The 21,421-nt window shown below is 65.4% G+C and overlaps 2 protein-coding genes across 2 annotated transcripts; one reads left to right on the top strand and one right to left on the bottom strand.

The window, feature by feature from the left end:
- The first annotated feature begins 5,837 nt into the window (after positions 1 to 5,837).
- GPR37L1 (G protein-coupled receptor 37 like 1) lies at positions 5,838 to 10,298 on the top strand. The gene is made up of 2 exons (XM_037070530.1): positions 5,838 to 6,654; positions 8,907 to 10,298. Exons 1-2 carry the CDS (start codon positions 6,064 to 6,066, stop codon positions 9,738 to 9,740), a joined length of 1,425 nt encoding a protein of 474 aa, XP_036926425.1. The 5' UTR covers positions 5,838 to 6,063; the 3' UTR covers positions 9,741 to 10,298.
- Positions 10,299 to 12,983: 2,685 nt separating this feature from the next.
- Positions 12,984 to 21,321, bottom strand: ARL8A (ARF like GTPase 8A). Its single transcript, XM_037070515.1, has 7 exons — positions 20,749 to 21,321; positions 15,753 to 15,833; positions 15,551 to 15,624; positions 14,851 to 14,944; positions 14,660 to 14,727; positions 14,408 to 14,478; positions 12,984 to 13,977 (listed from the first exon to the last, which is right to left on the bottom strand). The coding sequence occupies exons 1-7, from the start codon at positions 20,869 to 20,871 to the stop codon at positions 13,928 to 13,930; spliced, it is 561 nt and encodes a 186-aa protein (XP_036926410.1). The 5' UTR covers positions 20,872 to 21,321; the 3' UTR covers positions 12,984 to 13,927.
- Between the last annotated feature and the right edge of the window lie 100 nt (positions 21,322 to 21,421).

The raw sequence follows: 21,421 nt of genomic DNA on the forward strand, positions 1-21,421 counted from the left end.
TGGTAGTTTATGGCCAGTGCCAACAGGGCCCATCAGGTCACTGCCGCGGCCGGAGCCTGGACACAGGAGGCCCAGGCTGTCAGGGCATACTGAGGTCGAGGTGAACCCACACATTGCTGGGAATGCTGCCCGCAGGGCATGACCCACTGACCCAGAAGCAGCAGCCGGCAAGCGTCACTGCCCTTCAGAGAACACTGTCCATCTGGGCGGGAGAAGCCCTCAGAGATAAGGCGGGCGGTGAACCCGGCTCCCGGGCAGCCCCGAAGTCCAGCCGTGAGTCACTGACAGCAGACCCGGAGGCCTGGGCCTTGTCCCTCTTCCAGCAGTCACACCTGCTGGACACGCCCTCTCGCAGCCATCCTGGGGCCATGTCCTTCTCCCAGTGGCTCGGGGCCAGCTCCACAATGCTGCCCTGCAGGGGGGCACCCGGGTACACACTGAGTGCGGAGGCACACTCACGCACAGACACACTGCACAGATAAACACTCGAGAGCCGCCCCCTGCACCCCATGGGTCAGAGGTGGGCAGGGCAGCAGGGGCCGGGAGATGGCAGCAGACCCACCCGCCTGTGTCTCTCCAGGGTCCCCACGACTTTCTATGAGCCGCGCGGCTGAGCGAAAGCACACAGAAACACCCGCACGGGGTGGGCCGAGCAAGTTTCTCCGGGAAAGTGGGTTTGAAGGGGCCCGAGGGACCCCGAGCAAAGGCCCCCAGTCACAGATGAGACAGGGTGGGTTCTCTGTGCATGGGAGAGCTTGGTGCTCATGTTTGCTCTGGTTGGCAAGAACCTGCCCAAGTTCCAGGAACTAGGTCAGATGTTGGCCCATGAGCCCACCCTGAGGATGTCCTGGGTGGGTGCCCCAGGGGGTAATGGTGGGTCAGGCGTGCCTCCTAGGCCCCCCACCCCCACCCTTGGCACCTGCTGCAGGGCTGGCGGGGCTGGGCGCTCCTGTGGGCTCTTCCTGGAGACCAGACAGGAAGCCTGGGCTGAGCCAGGGGTTGTTGAGGTCCCAGGCACTGGGGCTCAGGGCTGTGGGCCACAGGGACCCCTGCAGAGGGGGCTGGGGACAACGTGAGCCTGCCTCAGTGTCACTTGGAGGGGTCCGAAGAAATCGCACTCACACTGGCAGTCCTCCAAGGACAGTGCTGGGGCTACTGCCCCCAGGCCGGGCCCCTCCCAGCTCCGCTGGGGACCAAACAGCAACAGTGCAAACAGCACAGACTCTCAGCAGGAGCCGGCAGCCCTGAACTAGCGGCGTGGGCTCACAGCCAGCCCTGGGCGGGGCGGCCAGCCGAGCAGGGGAGGACGGAGCCTCACCTGGGGCCAGAAAACCTCCTCTCCATGCACAGGCCCGAGCTCCCAACCCGGGGCAGCCAGGCAGGGGTCCTGCTGTCTGCCGTGGGCCTCGCTGCGTCTGGGAATTTCCCCCCTGCTCCACCCAGGCCGGGCAATGACACCGTTGACCTCCACCAATGGCTCGCCCAGGGAGAGAGAGAAGCAGGGTTTTGGCTGTGGGGTCCGAGGTCCCCAGAGTCCCTGTCAGGGTCACACTGCCGGCCTCTGAGCACAAAGACCCTTGGCCCTGGGCCATCCGGTGGTGCTTGCAGGCGGGCAGGTGGGGGGAGCGGGTGGGGGCGGGCTCCTTCACACCCACTTTGAGTCAGCGGAGCCGACCCCCCAGCTCCAGAGGCAGGAGGGTGGTGGGGCTGCTCTCAGGCTCAGAGGCCTGAGCGGGAGGAGGCCGTCCTTCCCGGGCTACTGCTCAGCGGGGCTGACCCCCCTCCCTGCTCCCACAGCATTCCTTCGAGCTGAGGCTGGCAGCCAGGTCAGGACATCAGAGCCGGGAAGGGCACCTGGCCGTGAACGATCTGCTTCCCTGGCTGGGCTCCCAGACGCGGGCGGTGCCAGCCTGTAAGGGTGGGGGCTGGAGTAGGACCCTGGCCCTAGGCTACCTCCAAGACGGTCGCCCCCGGACAGATGGCTGTTCCCTGACCCAGGGCTTCAGAACCAAGTCCCAGCCTCAGAGGGCCCCCAGCTGCCCGAGGTGGATGTCCCCCTAGAGGTTTCTGTAGAGACGAAGACACTGCGTCAGGGACTTCCAGGCCCTCCTGCCTGGGGTCACTTGGGGAGAGGCAACAGGGAGAAATGGAGATGACCCTCTAAGGGCTTCCCAGGCTCCTGCAGCCTCCCCCGCCCCCCGCCAGGGTCCTCCGCCCTCGATGTCCCTCCAGGGGTGGCACGCCCCTCCCCCCACAGAGGCTGCGTCTTCCCGGAATCCCCCTTTGCTGCCCCCCAGCCACCTTCCTTTTCTGCCTGGGGTTTGTCCGTCCCCCCTCTGCCAGACCGGCTCCCTCACCGCTTCCCAGCCCGTGTGTGCACGTGTGTGGTCTGTCCCATCCAGGGCGCAGAACCAGAACCGATGGGCAGATTTCCCTGGAGTCGCTTTATAAGAAAGGAGTCACGTCCACGCCATTACAGAGTCTAACTCCGGGAAGGGGCTGTCTTGAGGGGTAGTGAGCTTTCCATCAGTGGAGGCATGCAAAGCGAGGCCAACTCCCTCATTAGGAACCCAGGCTCGGGCGCATTAATTACCTGTCTCGCCCAGAAAATGACCGATAAACATTTGTTCAACAGATACCACCTGGTTTCCTCCACCCTTGCCATGGGCTCATTGCAGACAAGTTTGGAATTTGGTACTGAAAGGGGACTGTCTGAGGACCCCTGACCCAGGGCGGTCTGGAGCCCTCCCACCATCCGCGGGAGGGTCCGTGGATGGATCCCCGTCTGTAGTGAGCCCCCTCCTGGAGCCGCGGTGGAGGTGTCCTGGGCCCTGGAAGGCAGCTGGGCTAGCAGGCCAGATGGTCAGGCTCCCTGTCACCGGCCATGCGCACACATGGCAGTGTGGTCCCCCGAGGCCTTCCCGCATCCAGACACTGCGGCCAGGAAAGAGAATGGGTGAGATGGGTTTGGGACCTACGTCCTGGGGGAGCCGGCCGCCACGGCTGGGCACAGTGACCCGGAGATGTCCCCAAGCACAGGGCACCCTGCTGGCTGGACCCTCCTGCTGCCACAGGACAGCTGCCAGTCTTCCTTTTGCTGAGGACACCAGAGGTGGCCTCCTGCCCGCCCCACCGAGGGGACGCAGGGATCGTGGACTGGGGAGGACTTGGTGAGCCGCCTGTGCCTGTTACTGGTTGTTTCCGAGTCTGGTAAACACAAGGATCAAGCTCCTGCTGGACGCCAGGCCCTGGGGTCCCAGACAGGGAGGCCGGCCCTGCCCACCTGAGGGCAGAGAGGGCGGGGTCTGCGGGCCCTGGGGCTCTGTCTCCTTCCTCCGGCCCCTCCTGGGAGCTTTGTTCCAAGGCTTTGGGGAGGAACTCCCCCGCCCCCATTCCTGGCACCGCCTGCACCCGAATCCCCTGGAGAATTTGCTAGAACTCAGGCCACAGCTCCCAGCACCTTGCTGATCTTCAGGTCTGGCCTGGGGACTGGGAATGTGTTTTTTAAGCTCGTCCTAGCTGTGAGTGACCCCGGGCCATGCTTTGAGGACGGCTGACTTGGTGGCTGTGGAAGTCTCACCTTTAAAAGTGCCGTCGTGAGTGCCTGGCCTGGGCCACAGTCTGCAGGGAAGGTGGGAAGACCAGAGGCCCCGCGATGCCCCGTCCTTCCCACAGTGCCCATTGTGCTACCTGGATTCAGGTTTTCAGCGGCCCCGACGGCCCGTGAACATGAACTTGGGGAGGGCACAGTGGTGGCCGCATGGCTGGCTCCCTGTCTCTGGAGTATCCGCGATGATGCCTGGCACATAGTAGGTGCTCAACCAGTATCTGTGAACTGAGTGCGTGAGTGAGTCAGTGGTCGAGGACTCTGAGGGCTTGCTGGCATCAGAGCTGGGACCAGGTCCCTGACCCAACGCTTGGGAGCACTTTCCGGCAGCAGCGTTGGCGTGTCCCCCTGAGCAGGACCCAGGGACCCTCCGCAGGGAGCCTGGGGCTCAGAGGGCTGGCCTGGGGATGCGCTGGGATCCAGTGTCCTAACCCCAGAGACTGGTGCCAGCTGCCGGCCAGAGGGACGTCCCTGTCCAGGCCTACACGCTGGCTGGGGACGGGCTTGCCCAGAATTTGCCCCCCCCCCGCCCCCGCCTGCTCTGACAGCCACCTGCCTCTCTGCAAACAAAGATGGTAATGGGGCTTCCTCCCATCCGTGTGTGTCCCACCAGGGCCCCAGCCTCTGTCCCACCCCGAGCCACCTACAGCCGCGTCTGTCACCAGCACTGGGGAAATTCCGGGGAAGAGGGATGGGGAATTCCTGGGATCTTGCAGAGATTCCCAAGGTCGAGAGCCTGGCTCCCACTCACTTCCTTCCCAGGGAGGGCCCTGCCTGAGCCTGGTCCAGGGGGAGGGATCTTCCTAGAAGCAGAAGCCGACTGGGGAGGAGCTCTGGGCCTGCCCCTCCCGCAGTGAGCACAGCCTGTCACTGGTCACTGAACATCTGCCTCCCCCTAGTGGCCTCCGGTAAACCTCAGAGGCCCAGGGCCAGCACAGCGGGGCCCTATCAGGGGTCAGCGATCACGGATCACCCACCCCGTGTGACATGGGGTGACGAGGGAACCGTCACTGGTGCCAGGAAGGACCAGAGGGGGCACGTCTCCAGGTCCCCTGCACCAGGTGGTGTGTGCCTGACGGTGGGCGGGGGGCGGAGTGCCATGCTGCTGCCCGTCCAGCCTTTCTAGGACCTGTACTCGGAGCATTCCATGACGGCAACGCCAAGGTCCCCGCCGCCCACCAGGGTCGCCGAGTCTCTCCTGCATGGGGGAGTGCCTCACTGCCCACTGCACGCGGGGGTCAGCCGAGGCCTGTCCCTCCCACGCGTGGCCAAGGTCCTGAGATGCTGCCCGCCCCACCGGCCTCCTCCTGGGCTGTGAGCCCTACTCCAGGCTGCCCATCTCATCCTCTTTCTCTGCTTAGCCACCTCTAACGCGCTCCAGCCTTCAGGGTGCCAGGCACACAGCACGCTTCTCGCCCCTGCACTGCTGATGTGCCGGCCTCTGGGCCCCGCCCAGCACCCCCGTGTTCTTGCGGTCTGCCCGTCCAGCACCCACAGCCGCCCCCCCAGGCCTTTGCACGACGTGTTGTGCCTTCTGCCCGGGGTGCCCTCCTTCCCATTGTCTGCTTGGCCAGCTCTCCCGTCATTGTCAGGGTCAGTTCAAAAGTCACTTATCCAGGGAGGCCTTCTGCAGCCTCCCGCCTCTCTAGGCTCCCAGGCGTCTGGCCCCGCACCTGTCAGGGTGCCCAGCAGGCGGCACCAAGATGATGTTCCTGCAGGGCTGTCCCCCTCTGGACTGGACACTCCTGGCGGCCGAGGTCCTGCCCACACCTGTGTGCTGAGTGGCTGGAGCGTAGCAGGTGCTGGGAGTGGCTCCCTTCTGCCGGTGGCCATTCCCCTGCTGGGGCCTGGGGCCAAGTGTCGCGTTCGGATCCTGGAGTATGGCTGGTTTCTGGGGGCCTCCACGTGGCCAGGAGGCTGGCAGGTGGACACGGGCCCGCTGCAAACGGTGTCAAGGTAAAGGGCTCTGGACGCAGACCGTGTCCCCGTCTCGCTCTGCAGACTCGGGTCTCTGGTCCGAAAAATGGCAATGTCACCGCTCGCCCCGTGGGGCTGCTGTGAGGGTCCCGGGGAAGTCGGCTGAGCACCAGGCCCACTCAGTGCTCAGCGAGGGACAGACAGGTCTGTGGCAGCTGCGGTAGAACCTGTGGAGGTGGGGTTCCAGGTTGGGCTTCGGCAGTGCTGCTGCCGGTGGCCACGGAGGGTGTGTCGGGCTCCCGTGCGGTTGCCCTGTGGGTGGAGAGGGAGCGTCCTGGAGCACAGGGCAGCAAGGGCGCTGGGTGTCCAGCAGAGGGCCTGCCCAGCCCAGGCCGGCAGGGTGGGAGGGAGCAGGTGGCAATGCCAGACGCCTGCCTGGGGGCGGACCGAGCGGCCAGCTGCCTCGTTCGAGTCCGCAGCACTGGGTCCCTGGCCCTCGGCGGCTCTCCACGGGGCAGCTGCCTCCGGCTCCTCTGGCCATGCGGTGGCTGTGGCCGCTGGCCGTCGCTCTCACCGTGGTGTCGGCCACGGGCAGTCACCGAACCAGAGTCCCGGAGCAGGCAGGCCGGCCCAAGAGAGGCACCGAGGATGAGGAGGCCAAGGGGGTACAGCAGTACGTGCCTGAGGGGCGGGCTGAGTTCCCCCGGCCCATCCGCCCCGCTGGCCTGCAGCCCACCGGGCCCTCGGTGGCCACCAGCCGCGCCCCAGGCGAGGATGGGGTCCCCCCCGGTGGCCGGCCAGAGCCGCGGGGCCATGTGACGGGGGCGCCGGGCCAGAGGCTGCGCATGCAGAACCCCCTGTACCCGGTGACGGAGGGCTCCCACGGCGCCTACGCGGTCCTGCTGCTGGCGCTGCTGGTGTTCGCCGTGGGCATCGTGGGCAACCTGGCCGTCATGTGCGTCGTGTGGCACAGCTACTACCTGAAGAGCGCGTGGAACGCCATCCTGGCCGGCCTGGCCCTCTGGGACTTCCTGGTGCTCTTCTTCTGCCTGCCCGTCGTTGTCTTCCACGAGCTCACCAAGCAGAGGCTGCTGGGGGACGTCTCCTGCCGGGCGGTGCCCTTCCTGGAGGTGAGTGTCCCCCGGTGGCACAGCCAGGGGCCGAGGCCGCTGGAGGTGGGGGGTGTGGGCCCTGACACCAGGGCCTGGAGCTGAGTCTCGCAGCTTTCTCCCGCGAACCAGGCATGCCGGCCAACAGGGAGCGGGCTCCGGGGGGCTCTTGGGTGGAGCAGGCCCTGGGGTGCAGGGCCCTGGCTCTGGCCCCACCTGGTCCCCACCATGGGAGCTGCCCAAGGGGGCCACCCCTCTCCCACACCCCGCGCTGATGTCTGCCCCGTCTTTCCACTCGGGACGCCCTGCCCTCGGGGTGCCTTCCTCCCTCGTGTCCCAGGCCACTGCTCCTGCTCCACCCCAGCACCCTGTCTCCCCAAGGGGCTTCTGAAGGGAGACCCCCTGGTCCTGCAGATTCCATAGGTCCACCTGTGTTCCCCCCTCCCGCTGTGAATGGTCGGGGCTCCAGTCCTAAAGGGTCCCCCGTCATCCCCCGGGCACCTCCCATGTTGAGAGGAGCCCATGGGTGTCAATGGACACGGGTTTAATCAGGACAAAACCGCCCCCAGGCAGGCATCTCACTGAGACCCTGCAGGGCCCCGGGCTGCACGGGAGCAGAAATGTTCGAGCAGTCTTTCAAGTTTGGGTTTGGTGGGGCGTCGTCCCGAGGCCGAGAGCCACGGGTGTCGTGGTGACCTGCCTGGGAGGGTGAAGGGTGGGAGCCAGGTGTCAGAACGCAGCTGCCGTTCCCAGCTCTGCCCCTAGTCCCTGCGCCCCAGGCAGGGCTTCATGATTGCAGAGGTTCTCTGAGGCTCAGCCCTTTCCGGCCCTTCCCACCCAGTGAGACCCCTGGGTAGCCCTGAGGACTCCAGCCTGAGAGGAGACCCTGGAACTCAGACCTTGGACTCTGGGTGATGGGCAGGCTCAAGGCCTGGCCAGCAGGGTCCAGCAGGGGAGGGTTGGGTGGGACTTTGGAGCCAAGTGGACAAGATAAGAGACCAGGCCCTGCCCCTCCCACGCTGAGTGACCTGTGAGTGACTTGTCCTGCTCCAACCTCAGTGTCCTCACCTGTACACTGGGGAGGGACAGTCACAGTAACCACCGACTGAGCCCTTAAAGGGTTCCCTGGTGCTGGGAAAGGAGAGAACTCAGCGGATGGTGGTTTGAACCGGGAGTGACCCACAGAGGGGGTACACACAGGGTGCCTGGTCCCCAGGGTCCTCCTTGCCCCCCCCCCCGAGGACAGAGGTCATGCATGAGTGGGCAGAGCCCTCCTTCTAGGGTGGGTGACAGGGACCAAATGCACGGCTGCTGGACCCTTTGGGGGGTGGTCTCAGAATAACACTCAAGATGTTTCCTGAGAGTGGGGAGAGGGGAGAGAGCTCGCTGCCCCTGCGGGGGGTGGGGGCGTCTCTTGCAGGAGCCCTGGGGCGGGGCTAGCAGCCAGGGACCATTCCTGGGCCAGAGAGGGAAGAGGGCGGACAGAGGCCGCCGAGCACAGTCCCTGTGTGGTCTGCAGCCTCGTCCTTTCTTGTCTCTGGCACTTTCTCCCCGGCTGCCCTGGCATCTTCCTCTTGGCTCGCAGGGCGCTGTTCCTGTGGGCACAGTGAGTGGCTCTCGGGGGAGGGCGAGTTCTCGACCCCACACAGCCAAGCCCGGGCGTCTCTGGACAGGGTGAGAGTGAGCATGAGAGTGTGAGTGTTTAGGAGTGTGTTTGTGAGCATGTGAGTGTGTGAGTGAGCGAGCATGTTCGTGAGCAAGCACATGTGAGTGTATGAGTGTGTTTATAAGTGTGTGAGTGTATGAGGGTGTGCTTGTGAGTGTGTGTGTGTGTATGAGTGAGCGTTTGCAAGCATGCAAGTATGAGTGTGTGAGCTGTGCTCCCTGAGACCACACATTTGCACGCCATGGGGCGGGGACGGGAGGGCCTTCTGAGCCTGTGTGTCGATGCTCTGACTCTGCCCTAGTGACACCTCCTAGGTCCCAGGAGCACGAGGCTCTGAGGGTACACACTTTGCACCCACCCCGTCCTCTGGAGGTACCAAGCCGCCTGGGGGTGGACCTCAATGCCAGCCCTGCAGGTCACTCTTCCCGCCCAACCCAGCGCAGCCTCTTCTGAAGGTGGCTGGTTGGGAGGGCCGTTGGCACGGGAGGCACCTGGTGTTTGTGCCCGTGGGCTGTTACTACAGCCCCTCGAGCATGCACCACTCGACCCCGGCCACTGAAGCCCCCAGTCTGACCGCGGCCGCCCTCTTCCTCCCATCTCTGCCCAGGTCTGCTCTCTGGGCGTCACCACATTCAGCCTCTGTGCCCTGGTCATTGACCGCTTCCACGTGGCCACCAGCACGCTGCCCAAGCTGCGGCCCATCGAGCGGTGCCAGTCCATTTTGGCCAAGCTGGCCGTCATCTGGGTGGGCTCCGTGACCCTGGCTGGGCCCGAGCTGCTGCTGTGGCAGCTGGTGCAGGAGCCAGGCCCCGCCGCCGCGGGCACGGTGGACACGTGCGTCATGAAGCCCTCGGCCAGCCTGCCCGAGTCCCTCTACTCCCTGGTGATGACCTACCAGAACGCCCGCATGTGGTGGCGCTTTGGTTGCTACTTCTGCCTGCCTGTCCTCTTCACGGTCACCTGCCAGCTGGTGACGTGGCGCGTGCGGGGCCCGCCGGGGAGGACGCCGGAGTGCCGGGCCAGCAAGCACCAGCCGTGCGAGCGCCAGCTGAACAGCACCGTGGTGGGCCTGACCGCCGTCTACGCCCTGTGCACGCTGCCCGAGAACATCTGCAACGTTGTGCTGGCCTACCTGTCGCCCCAGCTGGCCCGCCACACCCTGGGCCTGCTGGGCCTGGTCACCCAGTTCTCTGCCTTCTTCAAGGGCGCCGCCACGCCGGTGCTGCTGCTGTGTGTCTCCCGGCCGCTGGGCCAGGCCTTCCTGGACTGCTGCTGCTGCTGCTGCCCCGCGTGCTGCGAGGCGTGTGGGGGGGGGCCCTCGGAGCCCGCGGCCGCCCCCGTCCCGGACGGCAAGCTCAAGACGGAGATGTCCTCCTCCTCCATCTACTTCCACAAGCCCAGGGAGTCGCCCCCGCTCCTGCCCCTGGGCACGCCCTGCTGAGGCCAGGCCCCCGGGGGCTGCCAGGGGAGGGGCGAGAGGGCCTCTGGGGTCTCTGTCCCCAAGGGGCTGGCTTTTCTTCCCGTCCTGCTGGCTAGAGGTGGACTAGGTCCCTCGTACGGAGGTCCGGGCACGTCCAAGCCCCCTCCCCCAGAGGGGCCTTCCTGTCCTTGCCACCGGAGCATGGTGACGCTCGAGGGTCCTTAGCACTGCCCTTCCGGACACCCAGTCCCACCCGCCAGGGGCCAGGAGGGCAGCTGCCCCCTGTCCCGCCCCTCGGCCTGGGAGCCTCACGCCCTCCAGGCGTGCCCCCTCTGAGTCTCCTCTGCCCACCTTCCCATCCTGGAACAGGGACCAGCCCCACTCGGCTCTTCTCGGGACCCGATCCCAGACTGGACCTTCCTCCTCCTGGCACCATCAGTCCTTCCAGAAGCTTCTCTTTCCTTCCTCCTCCTCCTCCTCCTCCTCCGATGCGTCCCAGGTCTCCCTGTCCCCATGTCCCCTGTTAGGCTCTCCCCCATAGCAGCCTTCTGCAGAAAACAATAAACTAGGTAGAACGAGCCCCGTGCCACTGGGCTTCCTTGTGCCACACCCTGGGAGCCGGGCTCCTGGTCACCTTTGGCCCTTCCCAGCCTGTGGCTGGTGTCCCGCCAGCCCTGTGGCCCGATGGACACAGAGGGGCCGTGTGGGTGGAGGGCACCAAGTCCTCTTCTGGGTCTGAGCCCGGCTGACCCTGGGGAGTCAGAGGGCTGCCAGGTCCGTCCTCTGCTCCCCTCTCCACAAAGCTCCGTTTGAGGGGCGCCAGCAGCCGTCCCTCCGGGAGCCCTGGGCACCCAGCCTCTGTGTCTGAGAGTCCCTGTTGTCCCTGGGACAACTGCGCTGCAGCTGCCTGCCCCACTGTCCCCCCCATCCCCCTCCCTGTGCCCTGCAGCTCCTCCCGCCCGTCCTGCCCTGGGCATCCCACCTCCTCTGGGGACCTCAGCCCTGTTTGGGCCCAGAGGAGTGGCACAAGGGACGCCGGAAGGGACACTTAGCCCAGGCCACCAAACACTTGCTGCCCCAGACACCTGGCTGCCTTCAGGACCAGGGCTGGCAAGTCTGCCCACAAGGCCCACCAAGAACATCTCGGGGGGACCCTGGGCACCTTCGTCTCGGCCTGCCCCTCCCAGACCCCTTGGCCTCAGTCTGCCCTGTACCCAAGCCTCCCCCCACTCTCCCCAGGATCTTAACAGCCTTGTTCTTGTTCCCTGGCACCCTCCCCAGGCCGGTGGCGCGCCGGGGGCGGGAGGCGGTTGCTAGGCGACGGCTGCCTGGCGCACACCCTCGCTGGGGGGACACCCACCCACCGCTCAGCGGACCTGTTGCCACGGCGACCACAGCCCCAGCTTTGTCTGTAGAAACTTAAGATGGGGGGGGCAGGGGGGACAACGGGCAGATCCAGGCCTGCGTTTCCTGCACGTCCCCCCCCCACCACGTCCTAGATGCCCAGTGGCAGAGGAGGGGCCCCGGGTGAGCCGAGGTGAGGGCTGGGCCCTGGACGGGGCTGCTGATGGCCGGCGGGGCCGGGCGGGGGGTGCCCCTCGGGGTCTTGTTTGGGGGCCTCTCCCTCGTGCTGCTTGCCAGCTCGGTGCAGAGGGGGCGGTGGGGCTCTGAGGCCCTGCCACGACCGCCACCCCCCGAATGGCCAGCGCGGCCGCCTGCAGAATCAGTCAGCAGGACAGCCAGGCCTTGGGAAAGAGCCACTGTCCCTCCTGTCCCTCCCGCCTGGACCAGCTGGGGAACAATGTGGCCTTTGTTGCTCAGGGGTCCCAGGCTTGGCAGTGGTGGGCGGTGGGCCTCAGCTGGGCACTGACCCTCACTCTCTGCGGGGCAAGCTCCGGGAGGGCAGCCCTCGGGCCTGGGGTTGGGTGGGAGGGGAGCCGTGCGGCGACAGTCGCCTCACTTCAATCACGGGTTGTCCCCTCTCGGCTTTGCCATCTGAGGGAGATGATGCCTCCCTCCTCAGGACTGGTCACCAAGGGGGACAGGAGCAGGTGAAGCTCCACCTGGGACCTCCCTTCCCTTCGAGAACTCCGTTCTGCAGGGCTGGAGCTGGCCAGGCCGGAGCAGCCTGCGCTCCTCGGGGTGTGGGCGGTGACCCAGGGACACCCTGAGGGCAGCAACCCACACAGTGCCCCTCTCCTCCCTGTCCCACTTCGAGTGCCTCTCGAGGCCAGGTCAGGCCCCGTGTCCGGCCTGTGGCTGCTCTTGCCAACCCCCCCCCCCCCCGGGGACGCAGGACCCAGGAACGGGGGTTCCCCTCTCCTGCCCCCCAGGCTCCGGGCCGGGGCAAGGCCTGTTGCCAGGGAGGGGGCAGCCCGACCCCCCCCTCCACCTCCTCACACCGGTGGGGTGGGGCGCACTGTGAAATCACTGAGTTCTGTGGACCAAATTCCACCCAGATTCTCCCCGAACTCCTCTGGCGGGGCGTGTCTTCCATCTGCATCCTCCACCCCCGCCCGGAGGAGGCCCTGGATGCGCTGGGGACGGCTGCGGGAGCTAGGAGCCACCAGGGCCGCCCGGGCCCAGGGCCCGACCTGGAGGAAAGCGTGGCTCCATCTCCCTGCAGGGGCAGGTGAGGGGACCCCACATGCTTCGGATGCGCCGGCTCCATTCCCAGGGTGAAGGGGGGTTGGGGGGGGAGGCAGCAGGGGCGGAGCTTCCTGTGAAACTGGGTCAAGATGGCTTCGGACTGGGGTGAGCAGGGCCGGTCGCTGTGAGCAGTGAGGAGGGCACCCGGGTGCCAGTGGGTAGGAAGACAGCTGGGAGTGGGCAGAGGGGCGAGGGTGCAGGCCCTCGCTGGAAACCAGCAGCAGAGGAGGGAGGCCACCAGGCTCTGCCCTGAGGACAGTCGGCTGGCTCCATCCGGGTGGGCCGGGGGACAGAGGACAGAGGCTGGCCCAACTCGGGCTGCAGGCAAGGTCCTGTCTGGCTGTAAGGAAACTGGGCCCATCCCCCGATCACAATTTCCCAGGCCCTGGGCCGTCCCTTACCCAGCCCTGAGTGACACTCAACAGCCGTAAGCTCCCAGCTGGGACCACAAGGTCCAACCGGAGGCCCGGCACACGCGGGTGGGTGCCCTGTGAGGTGCTGTTGTGAGCCCCATGACTGTGTGGCCCCCTCCGCGGCTGCCAGTGCTGCATGGAGAGGCACCAGGGCCCAGGCCCGCCCCGATGCCCTCTGGGAGGAGGAGCGGCACCACACACCCCCGGCACAAAATTGCTAATTTATTCGTGTTAGGAGGCAAAAAAATGTACAGTTACAAGAATCGTTTTCCAAACAGAGGTTACGTATGAGCTGAAAAGTATAAAAAAAGAAAGAGGACTGTCACTTTACAAATCATTAAATTAAATAAACAAGCAAACACGAAACCCGAAGAGCCAATGCCCCCGCTGAGTTCTGCCCTGGCGTGACTCTGGAAGTGAGGACAGAAAACAGGAGGCCGGGGTGGGGTGGGGGCCACCGCACGGGCACTGGGCTCTGGCCCCTGGGGCCTGCTGGTCCGGGGCAGCTGGCTGCACTGGGGCCCTGCAAGGCTGGGGGCGGGAGGTGCACGTCCCGGGACTCTGTCAGCCTGTGACACGCAAGCAGGGACAGCCAGACCCGGACGTGGGACCTCCCAGGACACGGGACAGCCGCTGGTGCCTGGGCTGGCACCTGCCCCGAGTGCCGGCCTCCACCTCCCCTGCCCTGGCCCTGCACCGAGCCAGCCCGCACCCCTCCTCCTCGCCAGGCCGCCCCTCCCAGACCCCGACTGGCCCCTGCAGCATCGAATGGTTGATTTTAGTCTTTGCTTAAATTAAAAAATTAAAATATATATACATATATATACTGTACACACAGGACGATAACAGAAGAGTGCTGGGAAGGGCAGGACGGGCCGGGGCTGGGGAGAGGGGAGGAAGCGGGGCAGGTGAGGGGACCGCAGGACAGGGGCGGGCGGGCGAGAGGTCAGGGGACGGGAAGGGAGCGGTTTATTTTACAATAAAAACAGGAGTTCAAACCTCAGCAGAACAGGGCTCTAGGGTGCCCAGAGGGTCCCTCCCCACACCAGTGACGAGGGGGGCTGGGGGGTGGGGGAGCAGGTAGGCGGGGAGCTCGGCTTCAGGTCTGGAGGGGGGGTTGCTGGTCTGAGGGGCGGGGCCCCGTTCTCAGCTTCTCCGAGACTTCGAGTGTTGAATAAGCCACTGTAGGGTGATGTCTGGGTGGGGACAAGAGAAAGGTGACAGGACGTCCTGGGCTGGGCCTGGGGAAAGGCCGAGCAACACCACGGGGGGTGACATGGGAGGTCCACCCGCAGGCCACCGAAGCCCAGAGCCAGTGGCTGTGAAGGGCCCCAGGCAGGTGGCAGGGCGTCAGGGTGCAGGCAGGTCCTGGGGCGCCCCCTGTAGGGCCCTGGGGTGTTCCAGGTGGGGCGGCCAGGACCAGGGTGGGGCCCTCTGCCTGAGGCCACACAGGAGTGGCCAGCAGAGCTGGGAAGATGCTTGGGATGGGGGCCTCCCCCAGGAGAACCTCGGCAGGGGGGCCGAGAGGGAAAGCAGGGCTTTGGGAACCACAGGCTAAACCGCCCACCAGGGCCTGCCCCCCACCCCCTACCGCCCAGGACTCCCGCAACCCCCAAACCCACGCACCAATGTTGTCTTTCTCTTTGCAGGAGATGGAATAGCAGCAGATCTCACGGTCCTGGATGGCAGACAGATTCCTGGGAGGGGAACCAGAGAGGAATCTGCTTGGGGCCTGGGGTGGGGCCAGGAGGGTGAAGCTCCCAGGCAGGTGGGCTCTGCTGCCCCCGTGTGGCCAGCGCTGAGAGCAGACGCGTGCTGCGGAGCAGCCTGGGGGTTTGGAGAGCAAGGGGGAAGGCGGAGAAAAGTCCCCAGACTCACATTTTCTCAATCAGCTCCTTCTCATCCAACGCTCCAGGGAGGTCTCGCTTATTTCCCAGGACCAAGACCTACGAGAAGGGAGGGCCCGGGTTCAGGGCGACAGGACTGGCTTCTTCCTGCCCCCCCCACATGACCTCCCTGCGCGCCTGGGCACTGAGGGCCCCTACCCTCCACCCCACCCCGAAGCTGACCGGGATCCCCTGCAGCTGGGGCTTGTCCAGCAGGTTGTGCAGCTCATTCTTGGAGGCCTCGATCTTCTCCTGGTCAGCGGCGTCCACCATGTACCTGGGGGAGATGGCGGGACAGCGTGTGACACCACAGGGAGGAAGGAAGGACAGGAGCTGCAGCCTGGCGGGGGCCCCGGGAATGTTTCCTGGGCAGATGGAGGTGAAACCTGCAGGCACTCCTGGGCCTCAGGGTCCTGCCCCCTGAAGCCCCCCCACGTGGCTGAGCTTGGGCCTTCAGGGTCAGCGGGGAGACCCCCGCCCAAAGCGACCCACTGAGGCCTTCGCGGGAGGACCTGTCAGGTCGGGGAACCAAGCCGAGGCAGGCCCAGCTGTCTAGCTCCAAAAAGTCAGGTCGCAAACAGCGGGGACTCAGCTGCTGTGTGCACGTCTGCACGCAGGGGGAACGTTGTTTTTAAGAAGCCAGGGAACGAACCCTTTAAACCACACAAAACTCAGGCCAGTGGTGGCTGCGGGGTGGGGGACGCGGGGAGACCGTGAGGAGGGCCGCACAGGTGACGCGGCCAGCAGGTGCGCGCTCCGCGGAGAAGCGGCAGGCCCAGCGCAGCCGCGGGTCGGGACAGGATCACCTCTAATCAGCTCTGTGCCTGGGCCCGGGGAGGCGGGGCCGGCCGGGGAGGCGGGGCCGCGACGCGCGGGCACTCACACGATGGCGCTCACGCCGCGGCAGTAGCGCTCCCACATGCTGCGGAAACGGGGCTGCCCCCCGATGTCCCAGAGCTGAGCAGGAAGAAGGGGCAGCGGTCTCAGCAGCGGACAGGCAACCAAAACCTCTTGCCTCCCAGGTGCCCCCCCACCATGGCCTCCGGAGGCTCCCTGCTCCCATCCTCCGCCTCCCTCCTCGCTACCTTGATGGTCACGTTCCCCTTCGTGATCTTGCGCATGTTGAACCCCACCGTGGGGATCATGTCCTCGTTGAACTGCCCTGACTGGAGGGAGAAGCGAGAGTTGGAAAACGGGCGAAAGTCGACCGGACCCCGTGAACCTCCCGATGACAGCCTGCGAGCGTGACTCAGAGGCCAGGTCAAAGCGCCTCTGGGGCCCCCCTACGGGTCCCTGGGGCCAGCTCCGGAGCCTCACGGGCACCCGTCCCACCCTGGAGGTCCCCCGTGCCTGAGAGGCCTGTGAGTCCCTCTGCACGGGCCCAGAACAAGCTCGTCGGGGCTCTGACCGGGCTCCCCCACCGGAACAGACACCTGCCAGCAGCAGAGCCCCGAACAGATCGCGGGAAACCGTCAGGGGTCTCCAGGGAAGCACACACGTTTTGGAGGAGAAACCAGCCACCCCCAGAACGCAACGCACACCCAGCGCTTTCTGGGTTCTCCTGGTCTTGTGCGTCTGGCCCACCCTGCACTGTGCGGACGGACCCCCAGGCCGTGCGACCTGTGACAATCCCCGTCCCTGCCCAGCCACGTCCACGACGTCGGTAAACGCTGCTGAGCAGTGAGGGCTGTGAGTCTATTCCCCAGGACCCGCTTGCAAACCCCAGCACTCTTCATTTCCCTCTGTAAATTGTCTCCGGGATTTCTAGAGTGTTCCCAAGTAGCCAGAGGCCTCGTCTAAGGGCGGACCAAACTCAGGGTCATGTCTACGTGCCACAGAAGAACGCAGGCTGTGGCTGGCTCAACCTGGTCCCTAAGAGTGACAGACTCTTTCTTCCACCGGGGGAGGGGGGCGGGCAGGGGTAACCCATCTCAGGCTCCATGGAGAGGTCGGGGCTCTGACCGTCAGCAAGGTGCACAGGGGCGTCCAACCCAAGGCCCAGGGTGGCTGAGTGTGGCCCAGCACAAAACTGCACATTTACTAAACACATTATGAGATATTCTTGTGATTACGTGTCACAGTGTATTTAATGGGTGGCCCCAGACAACTCTTCCTCTTCCAGTGTGGCCCAGACGCCCAAAGGCTGGTCACCCCTGGCAGAAGCTGGGGTGTCTTCCTCAGAGCCCCGCGCCTACCCCCGAGGCCCCTCTGGCCGAGAGCACCCAGGTCCCCAGTGATCTGCAGGAACCCCCACCCTGTTCAGGCCCTCGGATGCGAGGCCCGAGCGCCCACGACTCCTGTTGAAGCCGGGCCCGAGGGCCCGGGGACCCCTGCACCCCCGGCACTGCACGAGCTGTGTGCTCACGCGTCTGTCCGCCTGTGTGTTCTCTGGGGAAAGGGCCTCCCAGTCCTATCCGCCATCAGAGGGTCCAAGAGCCGCCCAGGTCAGGAGTCACTGAGGAAAGGTGGGTGCCCTGAGAAGCTGTTCCTCTTCTGGCGGAGTGAGGACAGCCACTCGGCCCCAGGTCCCCCAAGTCCCAGCGGGGTGCCGGGGTGGGGAGGGGCATCTGTGGGACCATCGTCCACTCCATCCCCATTGTGGCCGATGAGGACATCGAGCCCAGGTACTGCTTACCTCTGTCCTGCAGGGGCTGGGACAGGGCACCCGAGCCTCCGGGCCTCAGGGCTTCCTTCTATGACAGGGTGTCACCTGGTGTTCACTGGGGGCCACATCAGCCTATCGGCTGCCTTCAAAGGGCTGAATGTGATTTGAGGACTGTGTACATGCACCTACTCCTTAGCCAGGGGCAAGGAGCCCGGCACTGCTGCTGGGTGGACACAAGGTGCCGGGCCAGATAGAACCAGGTGGAGGGCGGGATTCGGCCCGAGAGGGCCTTGTGTGTGCCCCCTGTGCTCTATGACGTGAGGACAGGGCTTCCGTTTCAAGGCTCGCGGACGAGGACCACAAAAGCTTGGATGTGGTGGATGCGGCACGAGGACCCATCACAGCTCCTCGGGAACCAGAGGAGCCTCAGGCCCCCCTGCAATGAAGAGCCCAACCTGGAGGCTGTGACCTTGGGCAGGCCCGGAGCACCCTCAGGCTGCCAGTGCAGCGGTGAACCACGCTGACTGGGACCCTGAGAGGACTTCCTGTCCTTGCCCACACCTCCCGATCTCACAAGTTCCACTCTGAAGGTCAGGAGCAGCACCGGCGGGGGTGGCCCAGTGGACTGAGCCCCGGCCTGAGAACCGAAAGGTCACCGGTTGGATTCCCGGTTGGGGCACACGCCTGGGTTGTGGGTCAGGTCCCCAGAGGGGGGGTGCACGAAAGACAGCCAATCAATGTTTCTCTCCCTCTTTTTCTCCCTCCCTTCTCCTGTCTCTAAAAATAAATAACTACAATCTTTAAAAAAAAAAGAAGTTACCTGTGGTCGGTCAACCACAGTCCAAAAATATTAAGTGGAAAGTTCCAGGAACACAGGGTTTGTAAGTTTAAGGTGCACACCCTCTGAGCAGCGTGATGAAACCTTGCGCTAGCCCACTGGTCCTGCCGGCCTGGCATGAATCATCGCTCTGTCCAGTCTCCACGCGGCACGCACAGGACAATGAGACAGTTTGTAAGCGAGAGACCACATTCTGATAACTCTGATTTCGGTATGTTGCTACAATTGCTCTATTTTGTTAGGGGTCGTTGTTGTTCATCTCTCACTGAGTCCAACTTACAAAGTAAACTGCTGCAGGTGCACGCATGCTGCCTGCTGCCGGTGTGCACGGATACAAAGAAACACAGGAAACGCAGGGCTCGGTGCTGTCCGCAGTTTCAGGCACTCGACAAGGGGAGACCGCTGTGGGCTTGAGGCCAGCTGGCCCGCCTCTTGTCTCCAACCCGAAGCCCTTCCACTGTGGGTCAGCTCCAAGTCTCCCCAAGGGCCCCCTTCCTGTGACTGACACCCCAAGGCACACCTCTCACCACCTGAGAACAGCCCTCCCCTGTCCTTCGGGCAGAACACCCCCTACTTTCTAGCAGCCCATTTTTTCAAATCTCCAAAGATGAGTTGTAGGTTGCTAGAAACATTGTCTCGAATTCTTCTCCAGCTCCGCTGGACCTCTGGACCCCTCAATTCGGTTTGCGGCAACAGCCCTCCCAAGAGTGAGAAAAGCAACAGCCCTCCCAAGAGTGAGAAAAGCCGCGTGGAGAAAAAGCAGAGACAAAGGGGCAGGAGGAGAGACTGAGGACATTGCAGGTGGGCTCGGTCCAAGTCTCCACTTCCCTCGGAGGGACCCTCTCCAGAGGGTGTGCTCGGGGTGGGGAGAGTGTGTGCGGGCTGTGGGGAGCCCTGGAGGGCCTAGGCTCCGAGTGACCCTGACCCACAGCTCCACAGAAGCCCAGGGGGTGGCTTTCCTAAAGGGATGTTTGCTTGCCCTTTGGGATGTGTGCACTGAAGGACAAATTTCTTATCAAAAGGGGATGCCTGTGCTGGGGAAGGGCACCGTCCCTGCACCTCCCAGGCACCCCTGACCCTGACAGAGGAATCTGCTGCAGTTTCGGGATCTGCCCCTGCTCTCCCCTGCCCCTGCGCCCCGGGCTTTGGATGCCACACTGGCCCAGAGGACACCCTTCTGACCAGGAAACGGAAAACACTGGGGTGCCCGTGGAGGCCCGTCCAGGGTCCAGGAGATGGCTTCCGTGATGCTGCGTGAAAAGTTCCCCGGGGGCACTCAGGCTCAGCCTCTAGGGCGGCAGCAACTCACTTCCCCTCTTGGCGGTGCCCTGGAGACATCCCCTGGATACGAATCCTGGATACGAACGCAGGGAAGCGGTGCCACCCAGGCCTGGGGGATCGGGGACAGGCCCTGCACACCTGCTCACGGAGCCCGGGGCCCAGGTCGGTGCCAAGTCTAATCAGCGGTGTCTGGCCTCAGGGCCGGACCTGGGTGGACAAGGGCTCCGGAACCATGGTGCCAGAACACCCAGCTCGGGCCTGAAGATCCTGCCCAGACACCGGTCCTCTGACAAGCAGAGTCTGAGAAAGGCTGCTGGTGCCGGAACGGGGGCCCCAAGCTTCTTGCTCCTCCAGCCTCTGGTCTCAGGGAATGCTTCTTTCTGGGGCCTGTCCAGCAGGCTGGCTGGCCAGACGCACTTCTCCGCTGACTTACCTAATCAGCATTTCTGGCCCGTCTCCGGCCAGTCCACAATTCTGAGGATCCCCAGCATGGGACTGGGACCAGGTCCCAACCTTCCTGCACCCCCCAGCCGACCGCACAGACCAGACCGAAGGCTCACACACCGCTCATCTTCCCCTTTTTTTCTGGGGACAGAGACTTTAACCCCTTCGGCGCCGCTGCCCTGGCACCGAGCCTCACCATCGCCCACCTCCGTCCTGCCTGCGGGGAGCCCGCGGGGCCACCATCTCCCAGACCCCAGCGCGGGCAGCGCCCCTCGGACTCCTCTCTTGGCCCCAAGCACCTCCTCCTGCAACTTCGGAGCCAGGCGAGGCTTTCCGAACTCCCTTTACGACGCCCTCCTCTCGGACGCCCCCGGACGCGCCCCTTTGGGAGGGCGTCCTGGACCGGGACTCTGGGCTCCGGCCCAGGGCCTCAGCTGCCGATTCCAATAATCCCGGGGGACACCTCCCTTCCCCCTCAACAGCGCCGGGGCTTCCTCTTCCGGCAAGAAGGGGTTAAAGCATCAGGGTGCGGCTGGCCTGGCCCAGGCCCCCTCCCGAGGCCCTCGGACCACCGGGTTCGCACGCTGGGTGGGCAGGCCCCGCACTTTCGCTCCGTCATGCCCTCCTGCGCGGGGGTGGAAAGGCCGACGCGCTGGGCGGAGGATCCCTCCGGCCTCGTGACCCCTCGGGGCCGCGGGTCCCGGGCACCAGCCCTGTCCCTGGTCCCCCGCCCCTGCCGTGCCATTCCGGCCGGGCGGGAGCGCGGGCCGCGCGCCCCCGGGTCCCCGCGGGCCGTGCTAGGCCCCAGGCGCCGGGCCGCTCCTGGGGCCTAGCAACCGGCGGCGACCGGCTGCCCCCCTCAACCGGCGCGGCAGGCGGGGACAGGCCGGCCTCCGCGCCCCGCGCCCCGTACCGCGATCACGTTGACGAAGGTGGTCTTGCCCGAATACTGCAGCCCGACCAGCGTGAGCTCCATCTCCTCCTTCCAGAACAGGGCCTTGAACCAGTCCAGCAGCTTGTTGAACAGAGCGATCATGGTCGCTGCGCTCGCGCTCGGCCAGAGCGGCCTCGGTGCGCCGGGTCCGCGGGGTGCGCGGGGCTCGGGCGCCGGACGACTCGCGGCCGGATCCGCTCGCAGCTGGGTGTGGCCTCGGCGCCTCCTCCGCCGCCGCCCCCCGCGCTCCCGGAGCCGAGCCTGGGCCGCGTCCTGCTCGCGCCCGAGCGCGCGCGCCTTCCGCCGGTGCGGGGCCGGGGCGGGGTGCGCGGGTCCCGCGGGCTGCAGCGTCCGGGCCGCTTGGGGAGCGAGGACTCGGTTTATTTGTCCCCTTCCCGCGCGGCCGCGCCCGACTGGCACCTCCTTCCTTCCTGAAGGGTGGTGGGCCGGGGCGGGTGACGTCCCCAGAAAGCAGGGACACGTGACTGGGGCGGAGAGGGTGCTTCACCCACTTCCCAGGACACGAAGACCAGGCCTCTATGTCAGGGGTCCATGGAGGCCTTGCTCCCTGCATCCCTGCCTGGGAGCATCTCTGAGCCCTGGGCCCCTCCTCCGGCGCGTCCCCAGCAGGGGCCACATGGGCCTTTGGGTG

The sequence above is a fragment of the Sturnira hondurensis genome, unplaced genomic scaffold (assembly GCF_014824575.4).
Source record: "Sturnira hondurensis isolate 20B ecotype Veracruz unplaced genomic scaffold, ASM1482457v3 Scaffold0018805, whole genome shotgun sequence".
NCBI lineage: Eukaryota > Metazoa > Chordata > Mammalia > Chiroptera > Phyllostomidae > Sturnira > Sturnira hondurensis.